This window comes from Pongo abelii, chromosome 16, assembly GCF_028885655.2.
Source record: "Pongo abelii isolate AG06213 chromosome 16, NHGRI_mPonAbe1-v2.0_pri, whole genome shotgun sequence".
In the NCBI taxonomy this organism is placed as follows: domain Eukaryota; kingdom Metazoa; phylum Chordata; class Mammalia; order Primates; family Hominidae; genus Pongo; species Pongo abelii.
In genome coordinates, this window is record NC_072001.2 from 54905383 (window position 1) to 54920137 (window position 14755).

The 14755-nt window shown below is 44.0% G+C and overlaps 1 protein-coding gene across 5 annotated transcripts in view; it reads right to left on the minus strand.

The window, feature by feature from the left end:
- The window catches only part of LEO1 (LEO1 homolog, Paf1/RNA polymerase II complex component), a 40942-nt gene extending 28524 nt beyond the window's left edge, over positions 1 to 12418 (minus strand). For 4 of the 5 annotated variants that reach the window (XM_063716076.1, XM_024232221.3, XM_024232222.3 and 1 more), the window contains exons 1-2: positions 12138 to 12418; positions 653 to 1408 (exon numbers count right to left, since the gene is read on the minus strand). In XM_063716076.1, coding sequence (XP_063572146.1) covers positions 653 to 1408; positions 12138 to 12195 — 814 coding nt within the window. In that variant the 5' untranslated portion in view covers positions 12196 to 12418. 5 annotated transcript variants of the gene reach the window in all.
- Between the last annotated feature and the right edge of the window lie 2337 nt (positions 12419 to 14755).

The following is a 14755-nucleotide window of genomic DNA, read 5'->3' on the forward strand; positions in this document are numbered from 1 at the left end:
CCCTGGGCAACCTCCTGATTATTATAATTTGGCATCCACTCTAGATTTGCCCCCGGGGAAACATATGATGATAAGGGAGAAATAACTGATCCTCTTGAAACAATTTTGCAATTCAATTTTATACATTAATGTCTTGTAAATTTGACTAGTTTGAGTAAACTCCTTAGACCTTGACCATCTCTGGATGATCAAATTTTGGATCTCAAAAAGCTGAGCTGCAGCAATGGTGCCCACATCTCAGTATAGCTGCTCTGTGGGGACATTTCAATGGTATTGTTTTTTCCCCAGGCTAATCTATTCTCTCACATGAGGCATGCTCTTCAGTTATCCACAGAAATGGAACCAACTTAACTCATTATCAGCTCTTATTACACCATATCCCTCTCTCTAAGACTCAATTTTAAGTCCTCTTTAAATTGTTTTCCCCCCGGAGCTATAATTAACAAATGGAAGGGAAAGCAGTAAGAAAAAATAAGTGGGTTAGAAAGATTTAAAAGAAGCAAAATGTATTCTAGAGTTAGAAAAGTTTGAAAGGGAGGGACAGAAGAGAAAAAACAGGGTAATAAAGATGGGAATGACAGGAGACTAAATGGGTCCCTGCTGTATCTGAATGCTTCTTTCTGAGCCATTCTGGTTCTCATAAATGTATTACCTGATTTATGGTCCTGTTCCTCTTCATCATCTGAATGCCTGTGTTCTTCATCTGAGGCCTGTGGCCTTTCATCATCAGAATTTTGCATTTTCTCTTCATCAGACAGCTGTGGTTGTTCTTCATCATCAGAATTCTGTTTCTCATCATCATTATCAGAAGCTACCGGCCGTTCATCATCAGAATTAGCCTTTTCCTCCTCAGATAGCTGTTGTCTCTCATCATCGGAAAGCTGAGGCCTCTCCTCATCATCTGTGTTCTGCATTTTCTCATCATCGTCAGAATTCTGCAGCTTATCTTCATCAGATCCTTGTGCCCTCTCCTCATCATCAGAATTTTGTATCTTTTCATCATCTGACTGGTCACTTTTATCTTCTCTGCCCCATTTTTCATCATCTGAATGTACTTTTTCAGAACCTTCTGCTTCTGAATGATGGCTCCCTCCATCCGATCTATGACCTTCGTCTTCATCATCATTAGGGGCTTCTGATCCACTGTGCTGATCTACATCTGAGGGGTCATTGTCCTCGTGGTCAGAACGCTCAGAAGCTTCTGATCTATTGTCTGATCTTTCAGAGTGATTATCACTACCACTATGATGTGAAGCTCCCTCGTCCTCACTGTCATCTCCAAACAGTTCCTTATTACTTGGTTGTCCTGAATCACCTCTTTCATCCTGATCACTTTCACTTCCAGAGGCATTACTGCCAGAGGCAGCATTCTCTTGATCAGAATCTGAGTCAGATCCAGAATCAGAATCTATGGGATCATATAAACATAGGATAACATCAGCAAAAAAAGGCAGAGTAAGGCAGTCCCAAAGTCCATCCCAACATAAAAGCAATGAAGAAAGTGGCAAAAACTGTTAGAATTAACGTTCTAACGCCGGGTGCGGTGGCTCACGCCTGTAATCCCAGCACTTTGGGAGGCTGAGGCAGGCAGATCACCTGAGGTCAGGAGTTCGAGACTAGCCTGACAAATATGGCGAAACCCTGTCTCTACTAAAAATACAAAAATTAGCCAGGCATGGTTGCGGCAAGCCTGTAATCCCAGCTACTCAGGAGGCTGAGACAGGAGAATCACTTGAACCCGGGAGGCAGAAGTTGCAGTGAGCGGAGATCAAGCCACTGCACTCCAGCCTGGGCGACAGAGTGAGACTCTGTCTCAAAAAAAAAAAGAAAAAGAAAAAGAAAAATACATTTACTAAAATCAAAGAGTCACTAGAGGGGCTCAACCAAAGATTTGAGCAGGAAAAAGAAAGAATCAGTAAACTTGAAGATACGTCAATTCGACGGTCCAGTCTGAGAAACAGAAAGAGAAAAGAATAAAGAGAAATGAACAGAGCCTAGAAGATTTATGGGACACCTTAAGTTATACCAATGTATGCATAATGGAGTCTCAGAAGAAGAGAAATGAGCAGAAAAAAATTCTTAAATAAATAATAGCTGAGGCCAGGCATGGTGGCTCCCACCTGTAATCCCAGCACTTTGGGAGGCCAACACGGGCAGATCACTTGAGGTCAGGAGTTCGAGACCAGCCTGGCCAACATGGCAAAACCCCATCTCTACTAAAAATACAAAAGTTAGCCGGGTATGGTGGCGCAAGCCTGTAATCCCAGCTACTTGAGAGGCTGAAACAGGAAAATTGCTTGAATCCGGGATGTGGAGGTTGCAGTGAGCCAAGACCACACCACTGTACTCCAGCCTGAGTGACAAGAGCGAGACTCTGTCTCAAAAAAATAAAAAAATGATAGCTGAAAAACTCCCAAATTTATGAACAATATAGATCTACACATCCAACAAGTTCAACAAATGACAAGTAGGATAAACTTAAAGAGGTTCACACCTAGATACATTGTTATCAAACTGTCAAAGACAAAGAAACAATTCCAAAAGCGGCAAAAGAGAAGCAGTTCATCCCACATGAGGAACCCTCAATAAGAGTAACAGCTGATTTTTCATCAGAAACCAAGGAATCCCAGAGCCATCCATAAGAGGACACATTCTAAGTGCTAAAAAGAAAGACTGTCAACCAAGAATTTTATATTCAATAAAATTATGCTTCAAAAACTAAGGCGATATAAAAGACAAAAGAAAACATAAATTGGACTTCCACAAAATGAAAAACTTTTGTGCAGCAAAGGACATTATTAAGAAAGTAGGCCCGGCACAGTGGCTCACGCCTGTAATCCCAACACTTTGGGAGGCCAAGGTGGCCAGATCACCTGAGGTCAGGAGTTTGAGATCAGCCTGGCCAACATGGTGAAACCCCATCTCTACTAAAAATACAAAAATTAGCCAGGCATGGTGGCTTACGCCTGTAAGCCCACTACTTGGGAGGCTGAGGCAGGAGAATCGCTTGAACCCAGGAGGTGGAGGTTACAGTGAGCCAAGATCGTAGCACTGCACTTCAGTCTGGGCAACAGACCAAGACTCCATCTCAAATAAATAAACAAATAAATAATATTGCTAAGTTAAGTTCAAAACTGGTTAATGTCTTAGAGGACAATAAAATCTTTTGGCTGGGTGCAGTGGCTCATGCCTGTAATCTCAGCACACTGGGAGACCAAGGTGGGAAGATCACCTGAGGTCAGGAGTTCGAGACCAGCCTGACCAACATGGTGAAACCCCGTCTCTACTAAAAATACAAAAATTAGCTGGGCATGGGGGCACACGCCTGTAATCCCAGCTATTGGGAATAATGAGGCATGAGAATCCCTTAAACCTAGGAAGTGGAGGTTGCAGTGAGCCGAGATTGTGCCACTGAATGAAAGGGGAGACTCTGTCTCAAAAAAAAAAAAAAAAGTAAGTGAAGGCTGGGCGCAGTGGCTCACGCCTGTAATCCCAGCACTTTGGAAGGCTGAGATGGGCGGATCACGAGGTTAGGAGTTTGAGAACAGCCTGGCCAATATGGTGAAACCCCATCTCTACTAAAAATACAAAAATTAGCCAGGCGTGGTGGTGTGCACCTGTAATCCCAGCTACAAGGGAGGCTGAGGCAGAAGAATCACTTGAACCTGGAAGGCAGAGGTTGCAGTAAGCCAAGATTGCGCCACCACACTCCAGCCTGGGAGACAGAGGGAGACTCCGTCTCAAAAAAAAAAAAAAAAAAAAAAGGAAAGTGAAAAAAACAACCTACAGAATGGAAGAAAATATTTGTAAACCATGTATCTGATAAGTGTCTACTACCCAAAATATACAAAGAACATTTATAACTCAACAATAAAACCAATTTTTTTGTGTTTTTTGTTCGTTTTTTTTTTGGAGGCAGAGTCTCGCTCTATCCTTCAGGCTGGAGTACAGTGGTGCGATCTTGGCTCACTGCAACCTCTGCCTCCCTCCAACGATTCTCCTATCTCAGCCTCCCGAGTTTATGGGCGCACGCCACCACACCTGGCTAATTTTTTTGTATTTTTAGTAGAGATGGGGTTTCACCATGTTGGCCAGGCTGGTCTCGAACCCTGACCTCAGGGGATCTACCCACCTTAGCCTCCCAAAGTGCTGGGATTACAGGCGTGAGCCACCGCACCCAGCCTAAAACCAATTTTTTTAAAACAGACAGAGGACTTGAATAGACATTTCTCCAAACAAAGTTACACAAATGGCCAATAAGTACATGAAAAGATGTTCAACAGCTGAGCGCAGTGGCTCACACCTGTAATCCCAGCACTGTGAGAAGCCGAGGCAGGCGGATCACCTGAGGTCAGGAGTTTGAGACCAGGCTGGCCAAAATGGCAAAACCTCATGTCTACTAAAAATACAAAAATTAGCAGGGTGTGGTGGCAGGTGCCTGTAATCCCAGCTATTTGGGAGGCTAAGGGAGGAGAATCGCTTGAACCCAGGAGGCTAAGGCAGGAGAATCGCTTGAACCTAGCACTTCGAGAGGCCGAGGCAGGCGGATCACCTGAGGTCAGGAGTTTGGGACCAGCCTGGCCAACATGACAAAACCTCATCTCTACTTAAAATACAAAAATTAGCAGGGTATGGTGGTGGGTGCCTGTAATCACAGCTACTCGGGAGGCTAAGGCCGGAGAATTGCTTGAACCCAAAGGCGGAGGTTGCAGTGAGCCAAGATTGTACCACTGCACTGCAGCCTGGGCGACAGACTGAGACTCCGTCAAAAAAAAAAAAAAAAAAAGATGTTCAACATCATTAGCCTTTAGGAAAGTGTAAACTGAAACCACAATGAGACACCACTTGATAACATCAAGGATGGCTATTTTAGAAAGAAATAAAAACTTAAAATAACTGTTGGCAAAGATATGGGGAAAGGGAACCCTGCTGCATTGCTGGTGGTAATGTAAAATGGCTCAACCACTACGGAAAACAGTTTGGCTGCTCCTCAAAATATTAAAGAATTACCATATGACTCTGCACTCCTACATAATACCCTCCTCCCAAAATTAAAAACAGGCACCCAAACATGTACATGAATTTATTTATTTTTTTGGAGACAGAGTCTCACTTTATCACCTAGGTTGAAGTGACGCAATCTCAGCTCACTTCCAACCTCTGTCTCCCGGGTTCAAGTGATTCTCATGCCTCAGCCTCCTGAGTACTTGGGACTACAGGCATGCACCACCACACCTGGCTAACGGTTTGTATTTTTAGTAGAGACAGGGTTTCGCCATGTTGCCCAGGCTGGTCTTCAACTCCTGAGCTCAGGCAAATCTGCCTGCCTGAACCAGGAATGTTTACAGTAGCACTATTCAGACAACCCAGTGTCCATCAACAGATAAATGGATTAACAAATTTAGGATATACGCATTCAATGGAATATTATTAAGTCATTAAAAATGAATGAAGTACTGATACATGCTACAATGCCTTGAAGACATTATGCTAAGTAAAAGAAGCCAGACACAAAAGACCACAATGCATGATTCAATTTATATGAAATTCCCAGAACAGATAAGTACAGAAACAATAGCAGACAGGGGTTGGAGGAAGGTGCATATGGGGAGTAAGTGCTTTATGAACACAGTGTTTTATTTGGGGGTGATGAAAATAACAACTAGATATATGTTGTCTACAAGAGACTCACTTTAGAACCAAATATACAAACCAGTTAAAAGCAAAAGGATAGAAAGATATTACATTAAACAGCAACCAAAAGAGAGCTGTAGTAGGTATACTAATATTGCACAAAACAGATTTTATAACAAAAATTGTTATAAGAGACAAAGGATCATTAAATCCATCATAAAGATATAAATAATTATAAACACATATGCACCTAGAAACAAAACCAAGAGAATTGAAGGGAAACATAGACAGTTCAACATAATAGAGACTTCAATAATGGATAGAACTGGCCAGGCACGGTGGCTTACGTCTGTAATCCCAGCACTTTGGGAGGCCAAGATGGGCAGATCACTTGAGGTTAGGAGTTCAAGATTAGCCTGGCCAACATGATGAAACCTCGTCTCTACTAAAAATACAAAAAATTAGCCAGGTGTGGTGGCACGCACCTATTGTAATCCCAGCTACTAGGGAGGCTGAGGCAGGAGAATCGCTTGAACCTGGGAGGCGGAGGTTGCAGTGAGCCAAGATCACACCACTGCACTCCAGCCTGGGTGACAGAGAAGATCCTGTCTCAAAAAAATAAAATAAAATAAAATAATGGATAGAACTGCTAGATTAAAGATCAATAAACACAGGACTTGAGCAACACTATAAACCAATTAGACATAACAGACAATCAATAGCATGCTGCATCCAACAATAGCATCTTCCCAAGTGCATATGGAACATTCCTCAGGATAGTCCATGCTAGGATACAAAACAAGTCTCAAACATTTTAAAAAACTGAAATCATACAAAATACGTTCTCTGACCACAAGTGAATTAAAATTAGAAATCAATAACAAAAAGAAATCTGAAAAATTCATAAACTTGGGGAAATTAAACAACACACTTTAAAACAATCCAGGACTCATAGAAATCACAAGGAAAGCCGGGTGCAGTGGCTCACACCTGTAATCTCAGCACTTTGGGAGGCCGAAGGGGGCAGAGTGCCTGAGTCTAGCAGTTTGAGACCAGCCTGGGCAAAATGGCAACACCCCATCTTTACTAAAAATACCAAAAAAAGGAAAAAGAAAAAACATAGCCAGGCATAGTAGTGTGCACTTGTAGTCCTAGCTACTCAGGAGGCTGAAGTGGGAGAATTATCTAAGCCAGGGAGGTTGAGGCTTCAGTGTGCCAAGAGATCGCACCACTGCACTCCAGCCTGGGCAACCGGAGACAGACTCTGTCTCAAAAAATAAAAAAATAAATTGCAAAGAAAATTAGGAAATATTTTGAGACAAATAAAAATGAAAACACAGGCCAGGCGTGGTGGCTCATGCCTGTAATCTCAGCACTTTGGGAGGCCGAGACGGGCAGATCACATGAGGTCAGGAGTTTGAGACCAGCATGGCCAGCATGGTGAAGCCCCAGTTTCTACTATAAAACAAAAAAACTAGCCGAGTGTGGTGGCACGTGCCTGTGGTCCCAGCTACTCAGGAGGCTGAGGCATGAGAATCGCTTGAACCTGGGAGACAGAGGTTGCAGTGAGCCAAGATCGTGCCATAGCACTCCAGCCTGGGGGACAAGAGCGAGACTTCGTCTCCAAAAAAAAGAAAACACAACATACCAATACTACTTAAGGAAACATGTTCTGTGCTCCCACATGTGGGGAAGAAAAAACTTAAGAATACAATGAAGACAGTCCTCAAGGTACTCAAAAAAATTAAGCTGGGCGTGGTGGCTCATGCCTGTAATCCCAGCACTTTGGGAGGCCAAGATGGGTGGATCACAAGGTCAGGAGTCTGGGACCAGCCTGGCCAACATAGTGAAATCCCGTCTCTACGAAAAATACAAAAATTAGCCGGGTGTGGTGGCACATGCCTGTAGTCCCAGCTACTCAGTAGGCTGAGGCGGGAGAATCGCTTGAACCCGGGAGGCAGGGGTGGCAGTGAGCCGAGACCACACCATTGCACTCCAGCCTGGGTGACAGACTGAAACTCTGTCTCAAAAAAAAAATTTAAAAAAAAATTAGACCAGTGATAAATGAAACAGAGAATGGAAAAACAATGAAGAAAATTAATGAAACCAAAAGTTTGTTCTTTGAAAACATCAAAAAACAGACAAGGCTTTGGCTAGACCAAGAAAAAGAAAGAGAAAACTAAAATTACTAAAATCAGGAATCAAAGTAGGGACATTACTACCAACTTTACAGGAATAATAAGGATTATAAGAGAATACTATAAACTACGGTATACTAACAAATTAGATAACTTAGATGAAACTGATCAATTCCTAGAAACACACAAATTATCAAAACTGATTCAACATGGAATAGAAAATCTGAATAGACCTATAACCAAGAGTTTGAATCAGTAATGGGAAATTTTCCACCAAAGAAAAGCCCAAGACCAGATGCCTTCACTGGTAAATCCTACTGAATGTTTTTAAAAGATTTAACACCTATCCTTCTCAAAGTGCCAAACAATTGAAGTGAGGGAACACTTCCTAACTCATTCTATGAGGCCAATATTACTCTTCTACCAAAGCCAGACCAAGACATCACAAGAAAACTACAGACGAATTATCCACCAAAATAGAGATGAAAAAAACACTTAAAAAAAATACTACCAAATCAAACCCTAAAGCATATTAAAAGAATACATACCAAGCTGGGTGAGGTGGCTCACACCTGTAATCCCAGCACTTTGGAAAGCTGAGGTGGGCAGATCACTTGAGCCCAGAAGTTCAAGACCAGTGTGGCCAACATAGCAACATCCCATCTCCACTAAAATTATAAAAATTAGGTGGGTGTGGTGGCATGTGCCTGTAGTCCCAGCTACTCGGAAGGCTGAGGTATGAGGAGGGCTTGAGTCCCAGAGGTAGAGGGTGCAGTGAGCCAAGGTTGCGCCACTGCACTCCAGCCTGGGCAACAGAGCAAGATCCTGTCTCAAAAAAAGAAAAAAATCAAAAAACAAAAAAACGGAACATACATCATGACCAAGTGGGATTTATCCTAGTATTACAAGGGTAGTTCAACATCTAAAAATCAATCAAAGCGAAACACCATATAAAGAATAAAGAAAAAATCATGTGATCATCAACCCAGAAAAAGCATCTGATAAAATCCAACACCTTCTCATGATGCCATTCAACAAACTAGGAAGAGGAGCGAACTTCCTCAACCTGATCAAAAGCATCTACAAAAAAAACCCCACAGATAACATCATATACAATAGTGAAACCCTAGATGGTTTCTTCCTAAGATCAGAGACAACACAATGATGTCTATTGTCACCACTCCCATTCAGTATTTTACAAAAAGTTCTAGCTGTGGCAATTAGGCAAGAAAAAGAAATTAGAAGCATACCAATTGGAAAGGAAGTAAAAATGTCTCTTTCATAGATATGTTTTTTTTTTTGAGACAGGGTCTTCCTCTTTCACCCAGACTGGAGTGCAGTGGTGTGATCTCAGCTCACTGCAACCTCTGCCTCCGCGGTTAAAGTGATTCTTGTGCCTCAACCTCCCAAGTAGCTGGGATGACAGGCGTGTGCCATCACACCTGGCTAACTTTTGTATTTTTAGTAGAGATGGGATTTCGTCATGTTGGCCAGGATGGTCTCAAACTCCTGGTCTCAAGTGATCCACCCACCTCGACCTCCCAAGATTTTTTTTGAAGAGACAGGGTCTTGCTCTGTTGCTGAGGCAGGAATGTAGTGGTATAATCATAGCTCACTGCAGCCTTGAACTCCTGGTTCAAGTAGTCTTCCTGTCCTGGCCTCCCAAAGTGCTGGGATTACAGGTGTGAGCCACTGCACCCAGCCAACATGATCTTACATGTAGAAAATCCTAAAGAATCCACACACACACAAAAAATGATTACAGCTAATACATTCAGCAAGGTTGCAGAATACAAGATCAACATACAAAAATCAGTTGTATTTCTATACACTAGCAATAAATAATTCAAAATGAGATTAAGAAAACCATTCCACTTGCAGCCAGGCGCGGTTGCTCACACCTGTAATCCCAGCACTTCGGGAGGCCGAGGAGGGTGGATCACCTGAGGTGGGGAGTTCAAGACCAGCCTGACCAACATGGAGAAACCCTGTCTCTATTAGAAATACAAAATTAGCCAGGCGTGGTGGCGCATGCCTGTAATCCCAGCTACTCGGGAGGCTGAGGCAAGAGAATCGCTTGAACCCAGGGGTCAGAGGTTGCAGTGAGCGGAGATCGAGCCATTGCACTCCAGCCTGGGCAAGAAGCGAAACTCTGTCTCAAAAAAAAAAAAAAAGAAAGAGAGAAAAAGAAAACCATTCCACTTCCAATAGTATCCAGTAGAATAAAATACTTAGTAATAAATTTAACCTAAGAAGTGCAGGACTTATACAATGAAAATTACAAAACATTGTTGAAAGAAATTAAGAACTGGCATATTTACACATGAAAGCAGCATGCCTAGGTAGAGGTTCTATTCATTGTTAAAATAAGAGTTATCAGCTGTAGTCCGGGCACAGTGGCTCACGCCTGTAATCCCAGCACTCTGGGAGGCCGAGGCAGACAGATCACAAGGTCAGGAGATCGAGACTATCCTGGCTAACACGGTGAAAACCCATCTCTACTAAAAATACAAAAAAAAAAAAATTAACCAGGTGTGGTGGCGGGCGCCTGTAGTCCCAGCTACTCGGGAGGCTGAGGCAGGAGAATGGCATGAACCCAGGAGGCAGAGCTTGCAGTGGGCCAAGATCGGGCCACTGCACCCCAGCCTGGGCGACAGAGCAAGACTCCGTCTAAAAAAAAAGAGTTATCGGATGTAGCTATTTTCCACAACTCTCACAGACCAGGGAAATAATGAAATATGCTAGGCATAAAAGGAATCATATCCATACAATCTTCAGGACCAACAGCAATCTTCAAGGATAGCATATCAGATTTAGAAGTAAATCCTGGAAGAAAGTCTCAATGGACTTACAAGAAGGTAAAACACGAAGCCCAGAGAAGCAACCAGCTCCACTAGTCACCTGCCTATACACTGAGTTTGCAAGGCGACAGCACTGCAGGGTACACCTTATGAAACTGTTGTTTCTACCCATCCAATCAATCAATTATGCATTAAGCACTGATGTAAGCTCAGAGGTAAGGAGATCATCTTTTCATCATTATATCCCCAAAATCTAGCAAAACAGCTGGAACACGATAGGGGATCAATACTTATCAAATTAATTAATAACTTCATGGAAATGAGCCATGGGAGGGTTCACATAGAACTGTGCCTTGAAGGGTGAATGGGATATACACAAGTGAAAATGAGGAAAAAATGAAAACATGAGCAAAGGTAGTGGAACAAGAGTTAATATACGGAGCGCTATACTTCCACACTACGCTGACTAGCATCTCCTGGATACCCATCCCTGTAGAGCCTTCACACTAGAATTTAGTTCTCTGTACCTCCACCTGGTGCTACCTTCACTACACTCTAGAAATTATGAATAAACTGGAGTTGGAGAAAATGGAGGAGAAAAAAAAAGAACCACCAAACAATGCATTTTACTAAGGAAAAAATGTACACAGATACACTACTTGGAGCCTAGAGGGTTGCAAGAATTCTGAACTTGGTCTTGGGTTCTTTCTCTCACTTCAAATAGCTCCTATTCATATTTCAAGTGCCCGTAGTCTCAACTACTTGGAGGCTGAGGCGGAAGGGTGGCTTGAGCCCAGAAGTTCAAGGCCAGCCTGAGCAACACAGTGAGACCCTGTCTGTAAAAAAGTAAACTTTAAAAAAACACCCACAATCCTGTGCCAGAAATACTTCCAAGCACCATGCACATACACTAATTCATTCATTTCATCAACAAATCCTTCATTCCTCCTCTCTGCACACAGACCCCATGCACTCCCCAATCTAACATCACAGACTCCGGAAATTCTGGAGTTTCTGCACAAGCTCTTAGAGAACACATTCTCTCCAATGTGAAACATCTATCTGTAACCCCATCCCATTATCCGTCCCAGACATCTCAAGCTCCCTGTCACACCATGCTCTGGTTTCATTCAAGAAGGCATTCTGAGACCCTCTGTAAATTCGCCCACCCCATCCCGTATTCCTGCATTCATTTCCATTCATTCACCAACAGCCCTTATTCTGCGCTGGCCTGTGCAAGGCAAGGCGGAACAGGACTCCAACGTTCCTGCCCGCGCTGCGCAGGCTCGCCTGCACCTCCACCCATGCCCCGCGCCCGCTTCGCTCCACAAGCTCCCAGGAACCGTCTGCTCCATCGACACCCAGAGCTTCGAGGCGCATACTGTGTCTGACTCTCCATCCCGCCCGCCGGAGGAGGATGGCACCTCCGGGAGTGCAGGGGGCGCTGAGGCAGGAGTGGAGGAAACGCCACCTCTTTCCCGCGGCGCCGGAGCCTCCACGGTTGTCCGGCTCCCACAGCGGAAGGCCTGCCACGCACCCATCCGCCGAAGACCAGCGAACCCACCTTTACGCTCAGCCTCGCTGTCGGCGTCGCTCCCGAAGAGATCCTCCATATCCGCCATTATCGCTCACGTCCGCTGCTGCCTCGGCTAGGGGCAGCTCCCGGCCTCTCTTTACGGCACGGAACCACTGAAACACGACAGTGTCGCAAAGATTCGCCGAAGACACACCTTTCCTTCTGTGACCTAGTTTTCGCTCGTCCAGTGAACCTATCCCTCTCCTGGGTCTGTATGGTATACAAGCCCGGCCATTTCGTTATTTTGGCCATTTCTGTTATTTGCCATGATTCTTACCAGGGGGCTGGGCGTCCTGCGTTCGAGTGCGGGTGCGGATGGGGTGGGCGGTGACTGGCACTCCCTGGGGCAGGGCCTCTGGCTGGATTAAACCTATCGCGAGTCAGGACTGAAGCCCTTTGTTTCTTACTAAGCAGCTATTCTCCAGTTATTTCATCCGAAACCTCTTTACCCTCTTAAAGATTGTTGAGGACGCGAAAGAGCTTTTGTTTACGTGGGGTACAGGTAGTGATATTTACTGTATTCTTACTAATACGGTAATAAATTTTTAAGTTACTAATTCATTTAAAAATAATATACATGTTAACAAACAGCTTTTTTAAGCTTTAAGTGACCATTTTTTTGGCCGGGCGCGGTGGCTCACGCCTGTAATCCCAGCACTTTGGGAGGCCGAGGCGGGCGGATTGCCTGAGCTCTTGAGTTTGCGACCAGCCTGGGCAACACGGTGAAACCCCGTCTCTACTAAAATACAAAACATTAGCCGGGTGTGGTGGCGGGCGCCTGTAGTCCCAGCTACTCGGGAGGCTGAGGCAGGAGAATTGCTTGAACCCGGACAGTGGAAGTTGCTGTGGGCCGAGATCGCGCCACTGCACTCCAGCCTGGGCGACTGAGCGAGACTCCATCTCAAAAAATAAAAATAAATAAATAAATAAAAAGACCATTATTTTCTAAATATTGAGGCCAGGCGCGGTGGCTCACTCCTGTGATCCCAGCTCTTTGGGAGACCGAGGCGGGCAGATCACCTGAGGTCAGGAGTTCGAGACCAGCCTGGCCAACAAGGTGAAACCCTGTCTCTACTAAAAATACAAAATTTAGCCGGGCGTGGTGGCCACATGACTGGAATCCCAGCTACTCGGGAGGCTGAGGCAGGAGAATCACTTGAAACCTGGGAGGTAGAGCTTGCAGTGAGCCGAGATCGTGCCATTGCACTCCAGCCTGGAGACAGAGTGAAACTGCAGCTCAAAAAAAAAAAATTTTAGAAGAGTGGAATTGTTTTAGTTTTGAAAATATCTTTAATGCCTAGCTTAAAAGAAGACATCTGAATTCTCATACCTGTTTCTACAATCTGTTGAGAAATGTAGTTGAAGCACACGAAGAAAATCTGGTCTTGCACAAATACATTTGTAATTGGAAAAGGGAGGCTCTCTCAGGGCTCTCTCAGATCCGCTGAAAGAGTCTCCATCCACCCACAGCTTTGGAGCAGTGATTCTCAAACATCATAGATTTTCCTTCCTACTTTGGTTTGAATGTCCTCTCCAAAACTCATGTTGAAATTTAATTGCCATCGTGAAGGTATTAAGAGGTGGGACTTTTAGGAGGTGATTAGGTCATGAGGGGTCTGCCCTCCCATGTGGATTAATGCCATTATCACAAGAGTGAGTTAGTTATTGCAGGAGTGGTCTCCTAACAAAAGAATAAATTTGGGCCGGGCGCGGTAGCTCACGCTTGTAATCCCAGCGCTTTGGGAGGCAGAGGCGGGTAGATCACGAGGTCAGGAGATCGAGACCATGCTGGCTAACATGGTGAAACCCCGTCTCTACTAAAATACAAAAAATTAGCCGAGTGTGGTGGTGGGCGCCTGTAGTCCCAGGTACTCGGGAGGATGAGGCAGGAGAATGGCGTGAACCCAGGAGGCGGAGCTTGCAGTGAGCCGAGATCGCGCTACTGCACTCCAGCCTGGGGACGAGACTCCATCTCAAAAAAATAATAATAATAAAATAAAATAATTAAAAATAAAAACATCAGCCAGGCATGATGGCATGCATTTGTAGTCCTAGCTACTCAGGAAACAGAAGGGAGGATCACTTGAGCCCAGGAGTTGGAGGCTGCAGTGAGCTATGATCACGCCACTTGACTCTAGCCTGAGTGACAGAGTAAGGCTCTGTTTCTTAGAAGAAAAAGTGAGAAAAAAGTACATCCTGTGTTACATTACCTAATTAGGCCATTATGAGGGTTTTGGTCTTGGACAAGCAACAATGAATATTTAGTGTGGAGATTATATGATGTATATTTTTGTAGTAAACTTCAATGCTTAACAGGGTCCAAATGGGTGGGACTGGGTATGTAATCATCAGTCCGCGCCCAGCCTTGTTTTGGCTACACTTTATGCTGACCATTGCTCTTCTACTCATTATCTTTCTTCATAAAGATTTCTTCATGAGATTGGACTTAAGGTAAATCAATCACAATCATTTTGCAGTATTTCTTGCCTGAGGTTATCACTTTGATTGAAGTTTATTTTATTTTTCTTTTTTAAAAACTTAAAAAAAAATAGAAACAAGGTCTATGTTGCCTAGACTGGTCTTGAATTCCTGGCCTCAAGTGATCC